At 45.1% G+C, this 22695-nt stretch overlaps 1 protein-coding gene across 4 annotated transcripts in view; it reads left to right on the top strand.

Annotated features, from left to right (window-relative positions):
• The window catches only part of APLP2 (amyloid beta precursor like protein 2), a 72662-nt gene extending 49967 nt beyond the window's left edge, over nucleotides 1-22695 (top strand). Inside the window, exons 5-18 of one of the 4 annotated variants that reach the window (XM_065417220.1) lie at nucleotides 1643-1824; nucleotides 2501-2712; nucleotides 4537-4704; nucleotides 6808-6938; nucleotides 7387-7461; nucleotides 8771-8929; nucleotides 9341-9469; nucleotides 12254-12353; nucleotides 15034-15207; nucleotides 15876-15911; nucleotides 18658-18740; nucleotides 19676-19750; nucleotides 20195-20350; nucleotides 21155-22695. In XM_065417220.1, coding sequence (XP_065273292.1) covers nucleotides 1643-1824; nucleotides 2501-2712; nucleotides 4537-4704; nucleotides 6808-6938; nucleotides 7387-7461; nucleotides 8771-8929; nucleotides 9341-9469; nucleotides 12254-12353; nucleotides 15034-15207; nucleotides 15876-15911; nucleotides 18658-18740; nucleotides 19676-19750; nucleotides 20195-20350; nucleotides 21155-21256 — 1782 coding nt within the window. In that variant the 3' untranslated portion in view covers nucleotides 21257-22695. The remainder of the gene's footprint in view (nucleotides 1-1642; nucleotides 1825-2500; nucleotides 2713-4536; nucleotides 4705-6807; nucleotides 6939-7386; nucleotides 7462-8770; nucleotides 8930-9340; nucleotides 9470-12253; nucleotides 12354-15033; nucleotides 15208-15875; nucleotides 15912-18657; nucleotides 18741-19675; nucleotides 19751-20194; nucleotides 20351-21154) is intronic. The other 3 variants (XM_065417222.1, XM_065417221.1, XM_065417224.1) reach the window with 3 other exon arrangements.

Below are 22695 nucleotides of genomic sequence, written 5' to 3'. Positions count from 1 at the left end.
TGCAATTGAAGCGTCTGCGTGCTGTTCATATTTGGCTTTATACTGAACTGTCCAATTTCCAGACGCAGCATGTTAAAATAAATTAGTCAATTTTTATGCCTTTAACTTTTCTCTTTAGAATGAGTAATGAAATGGTCAGCAAAAAAAGGAGGGAAAACCCAGCTCTAGCTCTGAACTGCTGCCTCCCTGACATGAAACTATTCCTATTCTTTGCCACTAAGGGTACGTCTGCACTACAAAAACAAACAGAAAAACACGGAAGCAAGTCTCAGGGCCCGGGTCAACTGACTTGGGCTTGCACCATGGGGCTAAAAATAGTGTAGATGTCCCTGCTTAAGCTGGAGCCTGGGCTCTGAAACCCAGTGAGAGAGGTGTGTCTGAGCCTGGGCTCCAGTCCAAGTGGGAACATCTGCTCTGCTGTTTCTAGCCCATAGCACAAGCCTGAGTCAGTTGACCTGGACTTTGCAAAACACAAAAGCCCCAACAGCGAGTCTCTGTCATTTATCCTAGAGCCTGGTTATTTACCCATAATTGAACACCTTATTGCCAGAAATAAACAGGCACTGGCTGGTCTTATTAGCCACTCTGAGACCTGGCAAACTTGTACCAGCATTAGGCTGCTTAGGGAACCGCTTTCAGTTGCATCTCTGGTCAAACTTAGAGCAGTAATATACAGTATTGGCCAGCTAAACCAGGCTCCTCTTAGACAGAAAACAAAAGGGGAGAGAGAGAGGAAAGAGAAGAAATAAAGTGGGGGAAGGAAAAGGCCATATCAGGGTGAGCCATGGTGGGACAGTGTCTGACTTCCCAGATGGTATTTGGGATTGTGGAGCTGGAGGAGGAGGAGATGGTGGTGGTGGTGGTGGTTAGGTCTTTCTCTGGCCTGGTCTAGTTGGGACATCTCTAAGGCTCAGAATGATGAAGGTACAAAAAGGGGTCATGCTGGATCCCGGGGTCCCAGGAGACACTGGGGGTGGCAGCCATCATGGTGAAGCTTGCTCCTTCCTTTTCTCCAATCAGCAGTGTTGTGGTAGCCAGGTTCCCACCCCCAAGTCGTTCTGAGGACCCCAAAATGGAGTGATAAGCTTAGTAACCTATCCCTTCATTGTATTGTCCAACAATGCTGCCTAACTTCCAACATACTGAATTTTGATTCATTGATTTCTGGTCCCACACGTCTCTTAAACGCAGTCCTTGAATTGTATCAGGAAACCTTTATGTAGGTCTTTGTCCTCCTTTGCACCTTTTCCCATCAGCATTTATGTGATTAGAAAACTTCATAAATGTTTGTACTCACTGTTTCCACAACTGAGCTCACAATTAGGGTAAATTTTTAGGCCCAATGACTATAAGTGCTTTGGATGATCAACAGCAAGGAATATTATATGGTGCAAGTCTCAGACATTTCCAAAGCTTTGTCTATGCCATGAAATTCTTGCCCATTTTCCTGCCGTTGTACAGGGTTAGATGCAAAAAGAATAAAAATGCCTGTGGCCTGTCTGCAATACAGTTTACACCATTGGAATTACCACTGGCATTGCCTGAGTGGTAAAGGCTATTTAAACCTCCAGCATGAGGGGGGAGCAATAAATGTGCTGCTTTAAGATACGACTTTTTAACTTCACCCCGGCTTCCCTCTCAGGCTTGTTTGACAGAGGGGATGATCCTGCACAGTTATGGCATGCTGCTTCCCTGTGGGGTGGACAAGTTCTATGGCACAGAGTATGTATGCTGCCCTCAGACAAAAATTGTGGATGAAGCTCTTTCCAAAGAGGAAGAGGACGAAGATGAGGATGAAGATGATGACTACAACCTTTATAAAAGGTAGAGCTTCTGATCACTTTGTAGTCTGGGTTAATGTCTTTGCTTACGTAGATTGTAAGTCCCTCGGGGAAGGAACAAACCTTTTGTTCTGTTTGTACAGCGCCTAGCACAATGGGTTCCGGGCTGTGACTAGGGCCACTAGGTGCTACGGTAATACAAGTAACGATGGGGCCACTGGCTCGTTGTTACCAGCGGTGATTCCCTCATGGGCGGGGATGGCAAAGAAAACTTGTTCTGCTCCTGGATTCAGAGGAAGGGAAATATTATGGCAGTGGAGAGGTCTTGCAGTTCACAGGAGGAAAAATGAATTCACCGCACTTCTCTGAAATGAGTGGAGCACCTCCATCCATAGCCACTCAAAAATGGCTGGCTGCTCTACCAGATGCTTGGCTCCAAATGCTGTAGCCTTTAGTTTAGGTAAGGAAGGCTAATTGGAGGATGAGTCTTTTTAAAAACCCCTTTGAGCTAGTGGGTGAAAGAAGCTATGGCTCTACCAGGTGTATTTGTAATGAGAGAACTTCTGTAGCTGCTGCTGATTGGGTGAACGGTCGGTACATTTATACTCCCACCTCTCGTGCTTCTAAGATAAATGAAAAGAGAATCATTATTCTTGTACATCAAAGGTTGGCTGCAAAGTGATTAGCATGAACTTTCCCTTTTAATTGTATCCCTCTAGCGAGTTCCCAACAGAGCCAGATGTGGAAGACTTCACAGGCACAGCTGTGGAGGAGGATGAGGAGGAAGAGGATGAGGAAGAGGAGGAAGTGGTGGAAGATCGGGATTACTATTATGATAACTATAAAGTAGATGATTACAATGAAGAGACCCCTACTGAGTCCCACAATGACAGGTCTCTTTCTGAAAAGGAAATAATCAGTGATATGAAAGGTAAGTCATACTCCACAGCGTACATGACTCCTGGCTCCCTCAGGCTGGCTGTCCAGTTGATCTTGTTACCTCTGCATCGGTGATAGTGCTTTCAATCGATCCAACAGATTCCACTGCGGAGGCCTTAATTGCCAAATAGGTCATCAAAGAAAAGCTGATGCTTATGTTTCAAAGGTTGAAGGTGACACTAACTCTCTAGAGCATGGCCCATACGTTGCCAGTTAATGGTAGTCTTGTTGGCAAAAAGCCCAGTGGCTGGCACATAGAACAAGTATTTCCACCCAGGTGCAGTGTTGAGTCAGGAAACAGTACTTGCATAGCCTAATTTTGGGAGAGACTATAGACCATCTTGGGGCACTTAGCTGGCTGGAATATCTCCCTAGGTTTGAGTGGCCAGCTTTGATTTGTCTTTTCTCTAACATGGATTCCAGAAAACTAAAACTGTTGGGCCAGGGTCTCATCTGATGTAAACTTTGAGTATAATGGAGCTACCCTGATTTACACCAGCTCAGAATCTGGCCCCTTTACCTTGAACAAGATGTTTCCAGTAGTTGCTTCCTTTCCTGCTCTATTTTAAACAACCCAGCTCTGGATAAAATCCTTCTCTTTCTTAGGGAAACTGAACCCAGTCCAACCAACCGCACCTCTTTATCTAAATATTTGCTGTAGCTCTTGTCAGGAGCAGGCGCTATTGCAGCGGAGCATCTGCCAACTGTGTTGTGATTCCATGCTGTAAATTGTCTTATATTTTGAGAGTCTATCTGCAGAGGGAGGGGGCAAGAGTGAAATTCAATTAACTACAGATGACTGAGTCACTGCTAGCAGTTCGTGTCTTGCGGGTAAAACTCTTGCTGGTAACGTGCCAGTGTGCTGCAGATAATTTCACTGAAACAGTACTTCGATTGTATATGTGGGGTTATCGGAGATCTGCCGATGTTAAAATAGACTTGGAACAGGGTGACCTGTGTAGCTGGCTAGCTTCTGAGAGGTGTCTGTTCCAGGGATGCCCAATTTATTTCCCTCTACAGTGCTTCAAAGAAACAAGGATGCCTGCTGTAACTGTAGTCCAGTCCTCTTCAGAATGGCTAACTTGTTACTAACCTATACAGCAGATCTGCAATCCTGCATCTAAACAGAGCCACTTGTGCTGACTGCTTACTGCAGAGATGTCCGTTTCTGTGTAAAATGCTGTAGCTGTAATAGTTGTCTTGAATTCTCCTGCTTTAGTCCCCAGGCTTTTTAAAACTCTAAAATCCAGCTGCTGCTATCCTCCAATGACATGTTCCATGTGTATAGCCTGCGTTTTCCACTTGCTTTTATACCTGTGCAGCTCTGAATTCAAGCTTCCATCCAAACAAACTGCAGTGGAATAGGTCTTCCCTGTCGACTATCTCCTGCAGCACTGAAAGGCTTTCCTTCCATCAAATCTTAAGCATTTTAAACAGTGGAAGCTCTGTCATTGGGGCACAGGCCCCACAACCTCTGAAACTTATCTATAGCCCAATTCAATGCTCGGCTCCACCTATTTGGTTTAAAGAGAATAGCTCTGGCAGATGAAGGCTCCATGTTGGGCCAATTGCTCCAGTGTTCCAGACTGTGCATTGCTCGTGCTCTAAAGCAGCAGCAGTAGCAGCACTGCTCTGGTAGCCTCAGCAGAACACTGAGAGGCACTTTCAAAAGTGCCCCCCCAAAAAGCATGTTGTAGAGTGAGGCAAGGAGCAGTGCCGCAGCAGAATTTCTCACCTAGAGCCAGCAGTGACTTTTAAATCGCTTAGCAAAGCCTGTACTCCTCACTAGCTGATGTTCTAACCCGTCTCCACACAGCTGTCTGCTCCCAGGAGGCGATGACAGGTCCCTGCCGGGCTGTGATGCCTCGTTGGTACTTCGACCTATACAAGAGAAAATGCATTCGCTTTATATATGGAGGCTGCGGAGGCAACAGGAACAATTTTGAGTCAGAGGAATATTGTATGGCTGTGTGTAAAAAGATGAGTAAGTCCTGCCTGCCACTGGCCCTTTTGCAGCAAGCCACTGTCCTGTCTGGCATTTGGTGTTTCCTCCTCCTTGCCTAAGTCAAGTGAGGATACATGTGTAGCCCGTCCTGTTGGTTCTGGTGTTTGCAGCAGTTCTGTCTGTCCTTTTGCAGCAGTCTCCTCTTGTCTCTGTGCTTCTCTAGTTTCTTTAGGTTAAAGTTCCTTCCTGCAGCTAGGGAAAACTGGCTTCTCAACATGTACCGTCTGTCTCTCCAACCTAAGCCCACACTTGGCCTGCAAACTTAACGAACACAGCGCTCAATTATCCTCTTCTAGATTTGTAGCAGGGACTGGAAAACGTCTTTAATCTCTGTTCTGGTTATAAAACTCCTCCATTTGTTCATTCACCCAGCTGGTAGAGACTTCTTGCCTTCCCCGGTCAGAGTATCATGTATCTGTTCAACCAATCACTCTGGCAATGTAGACTGTTAGTCAGAATTCTTCTGGTAGGAAGTTTTTCTTACTGGTGCACTTTGGAAAATCCTCACTAAAGTAATGCAGAATTTTGGTTCCCACCTTCTGCTCCATTAGAAATATGAAAAGCAATTTAATCCTTGTCTTTGATAGCTTGAGGTTGTTGGCATCAGTTTCTGCTGGCTTTTATGGCAGATGATAAAACTACCAAAAACATTTTAACCTCCTTATTAATCTTATTGTGGAACTCCAGCACTTCCACTTCAGCTGCTGTGAAAGCCCTTTGAAAGGCTTTTTGTGTTATCTGGGGCTTGGCAGTCTGTCTATACAGCCATAATCCTGTTTACAAAACGAGTTTCATGCAAGTGCATTAGATTGGGCTGATCTGACTGAAGTGGTGAAATAAAAGCTGCGGCTGTCAGGAGCTTTTTTGTACAAAAGTTTGTCCCGTCGCAGAGGGATTTGGGGATGGAAATTGAGGTCTCCATTTCAGCGATGCTATGAGCAGGCCCAGGATACAACATGTATCTGGCCATGGCACTTACATGCAGAAATAATGCCTGTTTAACAGTCTTGCCAACGTTTCACCTAATAATTGTCCCCATTGGACTGGGAGGTTGTGGATTCAGGTGCACACTGGGACTAAATCTCCTATCCAGTGCTGATGCTAAAGTGCAGGATGAAATGAGGCCTGTGCTGTTTTGAGGTTTGCAGTCTCTTATATTAGATGTTAAGCAGAGGGCCTGCCTGCCTGTATTTTAAGGCAGGCCAGTTTGTTCTGTCCCACTTAAAAATAAATAAGGGCTAACCCAGTGTTCCTGTCATTCACCCTCTCCACACCCCCATTTCACCCCACAGGTTCTAATATCCAAGGTTGTGTGTGACTGAATATGCAGTAGCTGCCATGCTTGGCATGGTCCATTTGGGAAGGGCTTTGTGGTGTATGACTTCATATCCGGATCCTCCATGTAATTGCTCCTCTTGCCAAATTTGAATGCTTTAAGAAGACGGGAGACTTCCTTGCTTTCCAGTGGATTGGACAAGTTGAAGTCGTCTTGCTGAACCTCCTCCTGTTGCTGTCTTGTCTCATTCCATTGCCTGTTAGTCCTGCTTGGTGCATGTGATAGGGCAAGTAGGATTGAGGTGTAAAAGCCCTTGCTCCATGGGAATGGGTTGCTCCTTTAATATTTCTGTGGGGGATTCCCTGTTGTGATCATGGAGTTTGCTGATGCTGTTGAGCCCGTTTGTCAGTGAGCAGCAAATGCAGAAAATGTCGTCATATTCAGGCAGAGACAAACTGGCGTGGCAAGGAAGAGAAAGTTCTGTGTTCTGCAGTCCTAGCGTAGCTCTGTTGCTGGGTAATACTTGCCTCAGAATTAACGTGAAGACTGGACAGATGCTGGTGGCCCCAGTGCATTACTGAGTGTGTGTTTGGAATGTTGTAACTTACTGATGTTGTGCAGCAAATTGGCAATTTAGTGATACTAAAATGAAGTCCTGGTAGGTAGTGGTTCAACACACTGTTTGACAGAGGGTGAACTCTGCAGGTGTGAAGGTGCCTCTCCCTCCCCACCCCTTGCAACCATTATCACAATAGGCTAACCCAGGACTGTAGAAATTGTCTGAGCCGCTCACTTTCTCTTTCCAGTTCCCCCTACTCCTGTACCCACTGATGATGTGGATGTGTATTTTGAAACCCCAGCTGATGATAACGAGCATGCCCGCTTCCAAAAAGCAAAGGAGCAGCTGGAAGTGCGACACCACAACCGCATGGACCGGGTGAGTGTCTCACGTCATCTCGTTCATCTGAGCTGCACGATTGCTGCCTGTCTTCTACTCTACAGATCAGTGGCTAGCCAGACTTTCCTGGACCATTACCTTCCGTGTTGCTTTTGCAACATGAGCACGCAGCTTTGTGGCTGGGTGTTTTTTTTTTTTTTTTTTTTAAGTTCACCTCCTAGGTGTTGGGACAGAAGTCAGCAGGAGTAACAAACTGGCTGCCCTTTTGGGGTTAAATGCTAAGATTAGACCCTGGGTTGGTTAGAAACATCTGTCAGTGATTTATGGGTGTTCTGATACAGCAGTCTTGTTAGGCCTCTGATTCTAGTACAGCATTGCTAGGTATTAATCTCACCATGTGTGCATGTGAAAACAAGCTAGTCCAGAAATACATACATGAAATAAGTTTCTGTGCCTTGCTGAACTGTTCTCCCCTCTGCCTGCTTAGGTGAAAAAGGAATGGGAGGAAGCAGAATATGAATCCAAGAATCTTCCTAAGGCGGAGAGGCAAACTCTCATTCAGGTAAGAGTTGAGACATCTAAAAGGGGGAGCTGATTCTGTTCCCAGAGGTTCAGTGCCTGGCATCTATCCTCGCCTGAGTAAGCTAGATAGCTTGTCAGTGTTCAAAGCCAAAAGCACAGTGAGTGAAAAGCAGTCCTTCCCTTAGTCAGATGAACATCTAGTGGAGGGAGGCTTGACTCAATTGTATCTTTTGGTCTGAAAACTGGAAATGGTGCTATGTACTACCAGTTTTCCCCCCTCCCCCCCCACTAGCAGGAAAGTAGCAGGACCATCAAGCATGTCAGCAGCCCTGCCAAAAGGGATCTCTAAACCTCCTGTGTTTGTTTTGCTCAGCTGTGCTTGCAAACGAACCCACAGCCCTATTCAGTCTGGCTCTGACATTCTCTGTGGACACGGGTTTCCTATTTGTGCAGATCTAGTGAAAACCCATGAGGCTGAAAATAAATGGCTTCCTTGTAAACTGCTGAACTCCTGCTTTGTGAGAACGAAATCTCAGTGGAGACCTAGGGTTTGTGATGGGTGTAGAATCTTCCAACAGTTGGCTGTCGTAAACTTGCACTAGGCTAAGAACAGCTGTTTCGTTTTCTCTTACAGTCGGCTAAGGCCTCTTTCTCTAGTGTGGGCTGTTCGCATGGTTTTGTAAATCCTCTCTGAAGCCTGTATCTTCTCTCTACCAATTTTATTCCTAGTTTGGGAAATAGTTTATTTCTTGGTTTCTAATGGCGCATACCAAAACTTAACACAGTGTTTCTACTCTGGTCCATTGTTGTGGTAATATGCATAGCGTTGACAATGGTTTACTACTGCCAGGGAGCTCGCTCCCTAATACTTTGAGTACCTATAGGTGGACAGATGCTAGATATGGTGCCTTTCATAAAATTAAATTAATAGCTCTACGAGGGAAGGAAGTGGTGGTATCCCCATTTTATACAAATGAGGGAGAGGTGGATTCTTAAATTGTCAAATCTGTACTAGAGCTGAAATATGATCCAGATCATCTGATTCCAAATCGGATGCTCTAGCTGCAAGACGCCCTGCCTTCTCCACAAACAGTTTTAAATTGTTGTGAAGTACATTTGAAAGGCATATTGGGACTATCATTTTAAACAGCACATTTGAAGTCAAAATCAGTATTCTGTGTCCTTCTCTCCTTACTGTTAGATGCCTTGGGCAGGGAGTGTGGGATGGGACCATCTCAGTACACTAAGGAATTAGATTAGCAAGAGTAGGCGTCCTTGCTAGGTTCATTCCTCTCTGTTGCTACAGTGCTGTAGCAAACTTACACAAGCACTGTTTCTCTCCTTTCCAGCACTTCCAGGCAATGGTTAAATCTCTAGAGAAAGAGGCAGCCAGCGAGAAGCAGCAGCTTGTGGAGACTCACCTGGCTCGAGTGGAAGCGATGTTGAATGACCGCCGTCGGATTGCCTTGGAGAACTACTTGGCTGCCCTGCAAGCTGACCCACCACGAGTGAGTTGTGTTGGAGCATTTGAGAGTGACGTGAACAGTGACCACGTGGGCTGAGGTGGGGAAGACTGGAATGTGGGGGCATGGGTTAGCATGCTGTGAAAGCAGACTCTTAAGAAGCTGTGCCAAATCATGGTAACTGGTACCAAAGACCTATCAGCAGAGCATCTAAACTCATGAAGTGCTCTGTTTACTGTCTAGAAAACTGCACTTAGTTCTCTCTGCAGTCGAACTGCAGGCATAGCTGTTTGTGTCCAATACACTTACCGTAAAAGGAGATTAGCTGAGAGATTAGAATAGATGTTCTGTCCAGTACTAAAACAGAGTAGATAATTTTAGATATATTTCAGTGTAATTGTTGGATGGGATCCTGTTTTGTGCCACCAATAGAATTTTAACTCTTAAATTCTGCAGCCCCACCGCATCCTCCAAGCCCTGAAGCGTTACGTCCGTGCCGAGAACAAGGACCGTCTGCACACTGTCCGCCATTATCAGCATGTCCTGGCAGTTGACCCAGAAAAGGCTGCACAGATGAAATCTCAGGTACAAAAGAATGTTTCTGTCAAGGGAACATTGTTACTCCAGGAGTGGTTCTTGAAGACTCTCTAGAAAAGCCTTTCACAGAATCTATCCCATCTCCAGCTAGTTAGCCAATTAGCATGAATACCTTAGTAGCTTAACATCTTTGTGCACTGAAGAGGAACTCTCATTTCCCATTTTGAATGCATGCTGGCTGGTGCTAAAGATGCTCTCCTTACAGCTTTCCTTAGCACCTACCCGAATGTTAAATACTTCCTGTTCAGATAGTACCCTGGAATAGTGTACAGTTTAGCCATGCATTATCCACAACATCTGGCCAGTTCAACTGTTAAGTAGTTTGTACAATATCTGCCCTTCAGCCCTTAGCTAACTTCTGTGGTTTTACATTCAAAAATTTGTTAGAGTAATGTTGAAGGCCCAACCAAGATCAGAACCAGATTGTGCTAGATCCTGTACATGCATATAGTAAAAGACTGTCCCTGCTCCAAAAAGTTTACACATGCTTAGACGAGACAAGGGGGAGGAGAAACAGGCACAGAGAGAGAAACTGATGTGCCAGAGGTTTGGGATGGAACTGAAAATGGAACCCAGGCCTTGTGAGCCCCAGTCGTGTGCCCTAGCCACTGGACCATGCTGCTGTTCCTCTGATGCTCTGTGAAACGCCCACACAAACGAAAGGGAACAGGCTGCATTGGGGAGACGGCGATACTGACTACGCAGTATGCTGTCAAAGGCACAAAATAAAGAAACCAGTATCTTTCATTAGTGTCTTTAATAGTAACCTGAGGTTTTATTTTTAATAATGCAAGGCAAAATTTCAGAGAGAAGCGTGGGCTTTAGGAGTGAGACTAGGACTGGGGCTTATCCCTTATCTGGTTTCATGAACTTCAGAGTCCATCACCAGCAACTCAGATCAACCTGAACTTTTGTCTTTAGATCTTTCTGCCTCAAACTGTTCCCTGTCTGTTGGTTTACACCAGAGGTGGGCAAACTCCGACCTGTGGGCCCATCCTGCCTGGCCCCTGAGCTCCCAGCCGGGGAGGCTAGTCCCCAGCCCCTCCCTTGCTGTGTCTCCTCCTCCTCCCCCGCCCCCCGCAGCTTCAGCATGATGCACCGCCCGCACTCTGGGCGGCGTGGCTGGCTCCGGCCGGGCCGCGCAGCTGAGAGCTCCTGCCGCTCTGAGCGGCATGGTAAGGGGATGGGTTGGGGGGGGTTGATAAGGGGCAGCGGGTTCTGGGGGGCAGTCAGGGGACGGAGAGCTGGGGCAGTTGGATAAGCGTGGGATTCTGGGGTGGGGGGGTGTCAGGGGACAAGGAGCGGGGGGGGGATGGATGGGTTGGGGGCAGGGGCCAGGCTGTTTGGGGAGGCACAACTGTACAGTTTTGCAACCCCGATGTGGCCCTCGGGCCAAAAGTTTGCCCACCCCTGATTTACACACATTAGACCGGGTTCTAAAATAAATACTCAGGGACTGGGAGCTGTCTCCTAATGAAGAATATCCAGTACTCTCGTCGGAGACAGCCCAGTATATCAAATACATGCCCCCTGACTCCTTTGTTCTTGTGCTGCCAAAGCCCCACAGTGGGGTATGTGAACTGTAAGCTTAAGCTATGACCTAAACAGCCCTTAATTCATTCTGAAGGCTTCAGTGTCAACAAATTGACATGTGAGGAATGTGGATGGTACAGTTCAATTTCAATTCGCTTTACTTTTCAATGCACTTTAAGCTTCTCAGTCGATTTGCTTGATTGACAGGTGGCCACATGTAGAATTAAATTGCTTTCATCCTAGTTTTTAAAGGTCAGATTCACTTCTGACTATAAAAGCAGGTCCATTCAACTCATTAATTTTCTTCAACATTTGGCAGACCATATTAATGGTTTCTCTAGTCCACATGATCCCTGATCATGTAGCACCCTCTGTAGGTGAAGTTTGGAGTTACTGTTAAATTTAACATGAGCTAATGGGGTGAATTGAGGCTATGTACAATGTAACCCAATTTTCAAATGATGGCAGTGAATTGCTGCATATAGGCCTGTGTACTGGGTTGAGAAGTGCATAAAATGCCCCATGTCCTTGTTTGAAAATTGGGCTTACTGAGCAACATGTGCTGTCTCTGAACTTACACTTACTAATAGATCGTTCTACTATGTGGGTGGTGAGGGGAGCCCAGAATTCCACTAGAACAAAGTTTAAACCATGGCAGTTTCGTGACTTGTAAAGCAGCAGCATGACCAAGACCCTGTTCTACCCAGAAGCTGTGGGTAGACTCAGTATTGTATTGCCAAAACCATGCTTTTTGTTTGGCTTGCAAACGTTCTCGCCATCCTTTGGGTCTGCACTCAGGTGCAGTCTGTTGGAACAGAGGCTCTTCCCTGTATACCTTAGCACACTTAGAGGTCTCCACTGCCAAAGAGAGGCAGGGTTTTCAATTAACTTATTGTCTGCAGTTATAAGAAACAATATTTAATATTGACCATAGTTAATGTATATCAGAAGCATCAATTGGTATGCTTCTGGGGAAAAACTGATTGCAGCAGAGGCCAGGGAGGAATCCCACTTCCTACAGCAATGTGCATATGGCTTGTTTGTTGCTTTATGTGGAGGCTGCCTTCCTGTGAAGCATGGTATAAGCCAGTGCCACAGTTGGGATATCTGACTTGATGGACCAGTGGACTCAGTCTGATCTCTTAGGGCAAATCCGGTGTGGTACTGTTTCTGTAAGATAATGATACCACAGATGTATTACCTTCAATGGCTCTTAAATTGGCCCTTTTGTGTTGTCAGGTGATGACACACCTCCACGTGATTGAGGAGAGGATGAATCAAAGCCTATCTCTGCTCTACAAGGTACCGTATGTGGCTGAAGAAATCCAGGATGAGATCGGTTAGTATCTCTCTATGCTGGTGTTGATACACTAGGACAGCCCTTCCCCCCCCCCCACACCCCAAAATACCAAGCCCACATTTCTTAGGGCAAAATGTGCCCCAGAAAGATCATTGTCTAAGAGATTCAAATCACCAGGGCCTGATGAAGTGCCTCCTAGAATACTCAAGGAGCTGACTGAGGAGATACATGAGTCATTAGCAATTATCTTTGAAAAGTCATGGAAGACGGGAGACATTCCAGAAGACTGGAAATGGGCAAATATAGTGCCCATCTATAAAAAGGAAAATAAGGACAACCCAGGGGATTACAGACCAGTCAGTTTAACTTCTGTACCCGGAAAGATAATGGAGGAAATAATTAAGCAATCAAGAAGATAATGTGATAAGTAACAGTCAGCATGGATTTGTCAGGAACAAATCATGTCAAACCAACCTGATAGCTTTCTTTGACAGGGTAAAAAGCCTTGTGGATGGGGGGAAGCAGTAGATGTGGTATATCTTGACTTTAGTAAGGCTTTTGATACTGTCTCGCATGACCTTCTCATAAACTAGGGAAATACAACCAAGATGGAGCTACTATAAGGTGGGTGCATAACTGGTTGGAAAATTGTTCCCAGAGAGTGGTTCACGAATGCTGGAAGGGCATAATGTGTGGGGTCCAGCAGGGATAGGTTCTGGGTCCAGTTCTGTTCAATATCTGCATCAATGATTTAGATAATGGCATAGAGAGTACCCTTAAAAGTTTGTGGACTATACCAAGCTGGGTGGGGTGGCAAGTGCTTTGGAGGTTAGAATTAAAATTCAAAATGATCTGGACAAACTGGAGAAATGGTCTGAAATTCAATAAGGACAAATGCAAAGTACTGCACTTAGGAAGGAACAATCAGTTGCGCACATACAAACTGGGAAGTGACTGCCTAGGAAGGAGTACTGCAGAAAGGGATCTGGGGGTCATAGTGGATCCACAAGCTAAATACGAATCAACAGTGTAACGCTGTTGCAAAAAAAGCAAACATCATTCAGGGATGTATTAGCAGGAGTATTGTAAGCAAGACACAAGAAGTAATTCTTCCGCTCTACTCCACGCTGATTAGGCCTCAGCTGGAGTATTGTGTCCCGTTCTGGGCGCCACATTTCAGGAAAGATGTGGACAAATTGGAGAAAGTCCAGAGAAGAGCAACAAAAATGATTAAAGGTCTAGAAAACATGACCTATGAGGGAAGATGGAAAAAATTTGGGTTTGTTTAGCCTGGAGAAGAAGACCGAGAGGGGACATAACAGTTCAAGTACATAAAAGGTTGTTACAAGGGGGAGGGAGAGCAATTGATCTTAACCTCTGAGGATAGGACAAAAAGCAATGGGCTTAAATTGTAGCAAGGGTGGTTTAAGTTGGACATTAGGAAAAACTTCCTAACTGTCAGGGTGGTTAAGCACTGGAATAACTTGCCTAGGGAGGTTGTGGAATCTCCATCATTGGCGATTTTTAAGAGCAGGTTGGACAAACACCTGTCAGGGATGATCTAGATAATACTTAGTCCTGCCATGAGTGCAGGGGACTGGACTAGATGACCTCTCGAGGTCCCTTCCAGTTTTATGAGTCTATTCTCTAGTTCAACCACAAGTGATCTGGCTGATGCAGGCATTGAATGGTAAAAATTCTCTGGCTTATGCTATATAGGAGACCAGCTGTTGTAAAGGTCCCTTTTGGCTTTAAACTGTGAAGCTATAAAAGTCTGCAAAAAATTTTGCAATAACTCTCAAGTCTCCTTTCTTCCCTGCCCCTGGGTAAAAAGGAGATCAGTGAGTACAAGCAGATCCCTGCCCTATATCGGAGTGTCAGACTCTCTCATTTACCCCCACCATACACTCCTTAGCTCAAACGTCTCTTGGTTCCGATTGTACCACCGCCTCTAGCCAGTGTCTTTATTGATAGCTCAGGATGGTGATCCTCCTTCAGAGTTGACACAAGTCTTAAGTCTGACAACCCACAGGAAAACCAGCTTCCCTCACTGCCCCACAACTACATTTAAAGGGTCATGCACCCCTCCTTTTCCCCCAGCTGACTCAGTCTATCTGTACTCGATCCCTTTTATTCAAAGTCTGCCACTCTTCCATAAGCACTCCGCTACTACGCTGATGGGTACCAATATGGAAATCTAGGTAGACCTTGTGGGAGAATTCTAACCTTAAGCAATGCGAGGTGTTGAAACAAAGGGACACAAACTGGCATGGTCCAAAAAACAAACATTAGCTGGCTGAGCTGTAATCCTAGTTCTGGTGCGTTGTAGCTTCCTTAAGGACCAGCTGCACGCTGCTGCTACACAGCACATTACCAAAATAGCAGGAGTTTTCTATAGGGCAAGGAGGAAGCTATTGCCTTTCTAAAACCCTGGCCATACAGAAGATGATTCAAACATTGTTTGAGAGAGGCTAGGAAGTATTCAGGTTGGTTCAACTTAGTTTCCCATTGCAGACATTCATGCTGCAGCCTCTGCAAACTAGGGTCTCTGTGTGTCACAGTCCCTATAAAAGACTACCAGCTAGCACCACTGAATTCTGAGAGGAGCAAAAATTGTTGTTCTTGGAAGCAATGAGGAGTTCTAGCAACTGCATGCAGTATAGGAAACAGTTTCTTCCTCCTCTTACTCCTCTCCCTGGCTGCTTGTTCACCCTTACAGATGAACTGCTTCAGGAGCAGCGTGCTGACATGGACCAGTTCACATCCTCCATCTCAGAGTCCCAGGTAGATGTCCGAGTCAGCTCTGAGGAAAGCGAAGAGATACCCCTCCAGGAGGGCAAACCCTTCCGTCCATTCCAGGTGAAGACCTTCCCAGCCTTGCCTGGAAATGAAGGTACGTAGAGCCAAAAGTGTGCATTGGTTTTAGGGAACCTGAACACGTTCAGCTTAAACTGACATCCGAGCCCATGCAATATAGTGTGCTCTATCCCCCCTGTGAACTTTCAGGGCTGAAGCAATTGCCCGAGAAATGCAGAATTACCCATGAGAGCACTACTGTCAAAGCTGCCTGTATGATGTAAAACCTAAGCAGGGTCCTAAGCTGTCCATCTCATCAGAAGATGCTCTGCTGGTTTGGGACAGAGCCAGTGCAGCTAGTAATCTGCAATCCCTAATAGCCATCTTAGTTTGTCCTTCATTTCGATGCTGTTGGCCATTTCCGGAGTAATATTCATTTCCCTTTGCAGGGTGTGCAAATTTTTGCTTTTTTTGCTTGATTCTGGAATTCTTTCTCTAACCAAAATGCTCCAGTGTAACATTGAACTGTGTTGCCAAAAACTGCGGTAGAGCTATGGGGGATTCTTTTTAATCAAAGGGTGTTGACAGCTGGCATTTGTGTGGCTTTTTAATATTTTTTAAAATGCTTGAACAGACTAAGCTATAACAAAGCTGTAAAATAAAAGCTTTATCCAGGGTCCGTCAGAAATCACGCACAAGCCTTTTTTCCTTTCTCTCTTAATCTCCTTTTTCTGCTATTTTTGTTTTTGTTTTCCCTCCTGCTAGATCCTCAGCCGGATTTGTACCATCCAATGAAAAAAGGTTGGTTCTAAGCTGCTCCCTCAGTGTCTCCCATCACTCCCCTACCTTTACAGTGTTTGGTAGCTTCATTTTTAGTTTCACAATCTCACCTTCTTTTCACCGTCCTTCTCTCTGTGTAGATGACCAGGGCTGACTTAGCCATGCCCTGTTTTGCTAAAGAAACAGGTTAGTTTGACTGCATCAGTGACCTTTTGCCAGCCTATCGCAGGGATTCTAGGAATGCATAATTAGTTACTTTGCCCCCCAAAGCAATTTAGGTTTAGCAGTCCCCATGGGAATTGTGTAGCAGTTTACACCATCTTATTTTGAGAAATGTTTAGCACTGGTTCAAAGAAATTTGACAGCATGGAAGGTAAATCCAAATACAGACTGTTTCGTGTACTGTAGTGTCTGTTCCTCCTATCTGGTGACAGTACTAAGACAGGAGTGAGCAACTCTGGAGAGAGGGTGAGGAATCACTCTGGCACTCAAACAATACCCAGCAGGGCATATATCTAGTGGGACCTAGTACCATGCAGGCAAATGATTCATTCATCCACTCTGCTTTATAGTATCCTTTGCATCTTCTGTTTTTAACATCTAGAATTTCTTTGTACTGTGCTAGTTCTCACTGTTCATCTATTTCTGCTTATAGGTGTACCAGCATTGCTAGCTCTTGCCTAATTCGTGTAGCAAAGGACTCTGGCTGAAGGGGGATTGACTGACTGGGCTGTAAGGGAGGTGGAGAACTGACACTAAACAAATTGCTTTAATTTGTTAAATACTATAGAATCAGACCTGGCTTGTCTACTAGTCTGTGTGTGCTTTCTCTAGGAGAAGGCAAGTCTTGTAGTAAAGTTTGTGTATGAAGACCTTTGCTATTTAGTTGTGCTCATGTAGCATGCTGGAGTGATCCCATTTGCTTCAACCTGCTTTTGATTCTAAATTTGCTGCAAAATTTCCAAAGGGGAGAACTCTTTTTTATAATTGTTTTTAGTAAACACACAAGTTACTGTTGTAGTCCAAAGGCTGGATGGCCTGCAACTCGATTCATTTTTGAATATTTGTTTAACTGCAACTGAAGTGAGCACCATTCGTGGTCTGGAACAATTGGCAGCTGACTGACTGTGGACATTGTACTTTCACACTGATTTCAAGAAGCGAAGAACAGGCCAATCTTTTCCCGTTTAAGTAAATAGCAAAGCTCCCACTGACTTCAGTGGCAGAGGATCAGGCCCTACATTCTCCCTCTTTCAGGATATTCCATAAAAAGCTGCTGTTTTCCAGGGATGTATATAATCTAACCAGCTGCATCTCTGAGCTCCAAGAAGCTGGGGCTATTTAACAGTGCACAGCACTATACCAAATGGCAACAGCACCTGAATTCCCAGCTTAGGGACTGCTATGTTGGCTCCTTAGAATTGGGCAGAGCAGCCACAGGCCAGGGTTGACCAGATGGTTCTCTAGAAACGCTTGTGGTTAGTCTCTCGAGAAACTCTAAACCATTGACTTTCACAGCAGCGTGACCCACGTGTGCAGCCCTGGGAAGTGACAGGCGACTGTGGCTGTGCCTAGAATCTGAATGTCTCCAAAGAAGCATATGGGGAAAGGGATGCAATAAAACCCCAGCCGCTCCTTGCTGGAGGAGCTGGAGTGAGGCATTAGTTTCCTTGGCATTTTCAGGCAATAAAAGCTGTCACGGTGAACGCTTGCCCTGGAGCCAACTCTCCTTTCCTCCCCCTCAGAGAACTTGCAACAACTCCAGCAGCTAATATAATGCATTAGCCAGGCTGCAAGCTCAGCAATTGCAGAGCGGTGCATTCAGTTAATTAGAAGTATTAAGTGCTGTATGTAATATTTTCCCCACATGCCTCTCTGAAACTGGAGGCTCAGTTGAGTTTGGATTGCAGCCCCATTGTCCCCTTTGCTTTGTCATAGGTGTTGTGAAGGACCCTTGTTTTGCATGCCCTGATATTTGATGCTCGCCATCTCCCAGGTTGTTAGCTGTAGACCTAAGTTGTGTTGCATCAGCCTTTTCTGTTGTTGATCTGATCTATTTATAAAAGCTCCAGATCAAACTGTTTATGCAGAGCAGCCTGTTGTTAATTGATGTTCTCCTCCTTTGCAGCCCACACTAGATTTCAGCCTAGTCATGGATGAGTGATATTCTGCTACAAGGACTAGCTTATCATTTTCTCCTCCCTTTTTCTGGGATTGATCGCTTTTGGGCCTGTGCCAGTGATGGGATAACAGCTCGTTACAGAGCTGTGCTGGGTGACCTTGCGACTCCTGTTCCTGAGGCACTTGCTGATGTGCTTGATCTTGACAGAGATGGTGCTGACCATGCTGTTGTGTAAAGTGCTCCCTGTGCACTGTTCACGGAGAGGAGGGTGTGTTCTGCCTTCCTGGAGTCATGGTGATCAGCAATGTTCTCCTCCGCTCCCTTTATTTGTTTTTTATAGCAGAATAGTTGTGGTTTTACACTCCAACACCTTTTTGTGTATCCTCCCCGCTCCAGTCACCCCCACCACATTTGTCTTCATCAACCAGGAAACCCCCAAATCGTTTCACTGTAGCTTAGCACGAGCTCCCCCCCACATCCCCCGAAACATAGCATGAAGAAGGGCTAGTAATTGGCAGCCTGCGCTCTGAATCTCACTAGCAGCGACAGCACTGCGGAGAGTAGGCAATCTTTCCTAGTTGCCACTAAGGTCTGATGAGTGGCGTCTGCCTACGTCTAACGTAATACTTAATGTTTTTGGTGTAGGTTCTGGCATGGCTGATCTGGATGGACTGATCGGGGCTGAAGAGAAAGTGATTAACAGCAAGAACAAAGTGGATGAGAATGTGGTAAGCCCTCTGCCTGTATTTTCTAAAGCACAACCTGACTTGGAGACTAATTAACATTAGTGGCTTATTTCCATGCCTTTTTCCTGCTCACGGAATGTCAGTGTATTCATTATCCATATGGTGCAGGGGAGTTGCGGTTTTCTGACTAACATAGTTTCCTAATACTGTTTAGTGTTGCAAGTGTGGGAGGACAAGGGAAGGGGGAGATCCAGATCCCCAGTTGTAGAATGACTTGAAGTGTCTGGTTTAGAAATGGCTTCCCTAGATAGAAACCAGAGCTCTTTGATAGACAATGAAACCTGCTGAAGACCCACCTTTGTTAGGCAGCCGCCTGTCTTAAGACCACATCAAATGTACTGAGTGCTGTTCTGCTCCACCTCTACGATAAGACCACATCTACTAAGTAGCTGATGGTTTTGGTGACCTTTTTCAGTGGTTTAACAGGCTTTGCTGTACATTAAAACTGAAAGACCGTTACAGTGACACAGTAGATACACTGTTTACCGTTAGGATTGGTTCTATCTTCAGTGGAATGAATGAGTTGAATTCTAGTTGCAGCCACCTGGGTAAAATCAACACTGGGGTTTGACTTCTAAATTCATTTTAAAGCCAGGAGGATAGATTTATGTAACACAGCTGATGTGCCCAAAGCAAATGCCTGCAGTTGAACAAAGGTCCTTGAGATAGTCTCATCTTGGCCTCAGTTAACTATTCCTGCATGTTGTGGCGCTGGCACAGTGACTATAAATGGCTGATGGCTATCCCCTTCTTATGAGAGGGTGAGAAGATGGTGGGTATCTAGCGGAGTTGAGTGGCTGTTGACCCAGCAGAAGCACTCTGCTGCATTGTGCAGTAAAGGTCTCTTCTCCAACCGTGCGATCCTGTGCCTGTTGTTCCTGGCTCCTTGTATAAAATGCCTTCGTGACTGTTTTCAGGTAATTGATGAAACCCTTGATGTGAAGGAAATGATTTTCAATGCAGAGCGAGTCGGTGGACTGGTGGATGAGCCGGTATGTATGTGGCCACCCAAAAAAGGGAATAGCCGTTAGTGAATCCTAAAATCAATTTCAACGTCTGGTGTTTGTGTCTCCACTTACTCTGAGACGTCGCTAAAGTTTTGGGAATGGCAGAACCCTGCTGACACCTTGCAGGGAGTGGCATTGCTCTGATTTATTCCCTAGAACTACAGTTCTAAGTAGCTACCAATAAAGAGGATGACACTGACGTGTTTAAAAATGCCTTGTGGGACCCATAAGCAGCGTGGGTCAGCATCTTGTGGGAAACCGTTTGAGTTAGATTCCCTTTTTACCAGGCAGGGAGATGTTAAATATTCAGGCTGCCAAGCATAATCACTCATGTCTCCATATCACAGATGGTTTAAGACCTTATTGGTGGCTACCTCCTAGGGTTGCATTTAAGTATCTCCTTTCCCACCCCCTCCTCTTTCTCTGCAGGATAATGAGAGTTCCCTTCGGGAGGACTTCAGTTTGAGCAGCAGCGCCCTCATTGGTCTCTTGGTGATTGCAGTTGCCATAGCCACAGTTATAGTCATCAGCTTGGTGATGCTAAGGAAGAGGCAGTATGGGAGCATCAGCCATGGGATTGTGGAGGTGAGACACCGCTTCTGCTATATTAACTGAGCAGGGTAACTGCTAGCGTTGAGTTCGCTTGTGATGCTGACACCCCTTTGGGCAATAGCCTCCGATTTAAGCATCTCCGCACCTACAGGGTTGTGGCTTATGTCTTAGCATGCAGGTATTTTTTTCATTAGTGTGTCATGCTGGGATCTGCCACTTAACAGTTGTATTCACTAATCACCAAGAATTCAATTCAGTGTTCTTGTCTGTCTGAAGATGGGATTTGGCATTAAATGAGCGTTCAAGTCTAAATCTTGAGCAAGGGACTAAACAGGTCTGATCTATAGTAATTCACCCTCCACATAATGTAGCAACTATTACAGTGCATGGAGCTGGGAAGCAGCAGCAACTTGATTTTATCCTAGCCGTAATGGTGACTTCGCGTGGCTGCAGATGGGCTGATTTACCTCTTTCCCCAGCATGCAAAATTCTGATCTGTTTCACATGGGCGTGAGGGTCATATTTGTAACATGCTGTTTTAAGTGACCTAAAGAAACATCCTTCTCTGTCCACTGCTCAGTCTGGAGCAGAGGACAGGCAAGAGAAGGCCTTGGTAGCTAGGCAGCTTCTTCTGAAACAATGAAAACTGAATTTTTCAGCTACCGCACCACTTGTCAGGGAATAATAAACAAGCTGCTTCCAGTGGCTGATGGTATTTGTTACATCTTGCCACCTATAGTTCTAGCACCTTCCCAACAACCATAGTTGCAAAGAAGTTAGATCTGCAAATTGCTGTGGGGACTCCATTGACTTTGGTAACTGTCTGGTCTCTTTAAGGTTGACCCAATGCTTACCCCAGAGGAGCGGCATCTGAACAAGATGCAGAACCATGGCTATGAGAACCCAACTTACAAATACCTGGAGCAGATGCAGATTTAAAGGATCTGAAAATGCAGCAGCCCTGACCAGCAAAGGGGCAGGGCAGGGAGGGCCAAAATGGTCCAGCGTTTTGGATCGACTACTGACCAACAGTTGCTTCAAGAGGACTTCATCTTACATTCAGAACTCCTGGATCATTAAGACTATAATTACTACTGTAGAGTTGCAATTTCCATTCTTTTAAATGGGTGAAGAAATGATAATATAACAATATATGATATATAAATCTTCTTAAATGGGAAAAATGGATCTATTGCAGATATTTGACTGAGATGTAGTTTTTCTTTTTTAAAAAATTAATCTGAAAATCCCAGTTCTGTTTTGTCGTCTGATACAAGCACTATATATATATATAAATGGGAAATGTTGATTTTTATTTCCAATAGACCACTTGTATATTGAAGGTCATTTGTACCAGCCACATTGTATAAAGGAGACACTTGTGGCTCTTTGGTCATTTTGGCTTTTATATATAAAGCAGTATTCCTTTTTTTTTTTTTAAAGTGAATTTTGCCAGAAGTTGCAAAGAGATTAAATAGGGTTAGGAGCTGTGAGAACATAACTAAGGGTGCAATTCAAAAAGATTAACGAACAGCTTTATAAAAATCCCCTGCTGCCTGCCAGTGATCTGTGCACTTCTGCGGCATAGCGGTGTGGTTTCTAGGCATCTAGACTCCCTGGAGGCAAGGAGTTAAAAGGCTTCTAGCATCTTTGTTTATAGCCATTCTAGTGGAATGTTAGAACATGGTTGTTCTGGAGTCTGCACATTCCCCTTATCTTCTGAATTCAGTCTTGCTGTACAGTTGGAAGTCTTTGATATTGAATTTAAATCCCTCCTTCTGATCCTCTAACCAGCCTCCTTCAGTGCCCATCTGGCATTAGCAGTGCCCTGTTGCTACTACTTTGTAACTTTCTCCAGTCCAGCCTCCCCCCTACCACATGGTAAGTAGTCTCTAAATTGAGGTTTTGGAGCTCTGCATCTCTTTCTGATGAGGCTGGGCTGTTCTGGAGTTGTGTGCATGCTCAGAGAATGCCCAAGCTTTGCAATAATCAAGCATCTGGGGAGCTGAATAACATGGGATTTTACTTTAAGTTAGGGGTGGGGGGGGGGAGAGAGGAAATGGATACTGCCTATTTTACAAAAAACTGGATGCATAGACCCTGAGGAGAGCAGTGGGGTGTTGTTCCATTCACCATCATGTCTTTGTAATGCTTGTATAGTTGATGTTAATGCTCATGGCTTTTTTTAAATCTGGAGGTTCTGGTAACCTGTGGTGTATTTTTTCTATTTTCCTGTGACTTTGTTTTCCTCCCCCCCCCCCCCCCCCTTCCATGTCTCTTCCCACTATGCACAGATTTAACTTAACCTGCAAACTCCTTAATGTGGTCTGTGGGGAATGTACAAAGTTTAAACACATCAATAAACACTTTAACTTCCA

The sequence above is a fragment of the Emys orbicularis genome, chromosome 15 (genome assembly GCF_028017835.1).
Source record: "Emys orbicularis isolate rEmyOrb1 chromosome 15, rEmyOrb1.hap1, whole genome shotgun sequence".
Lineage (NCBI taxonomy): Eukaryota > Metazoa > Chordata > Testudines > Emydidae > Emys > Emys orbicularis.
Note: the sequence above shows the minus strand (reverse complement) of the source record. Positions and strands in the feature narration are given on the sequence as shown.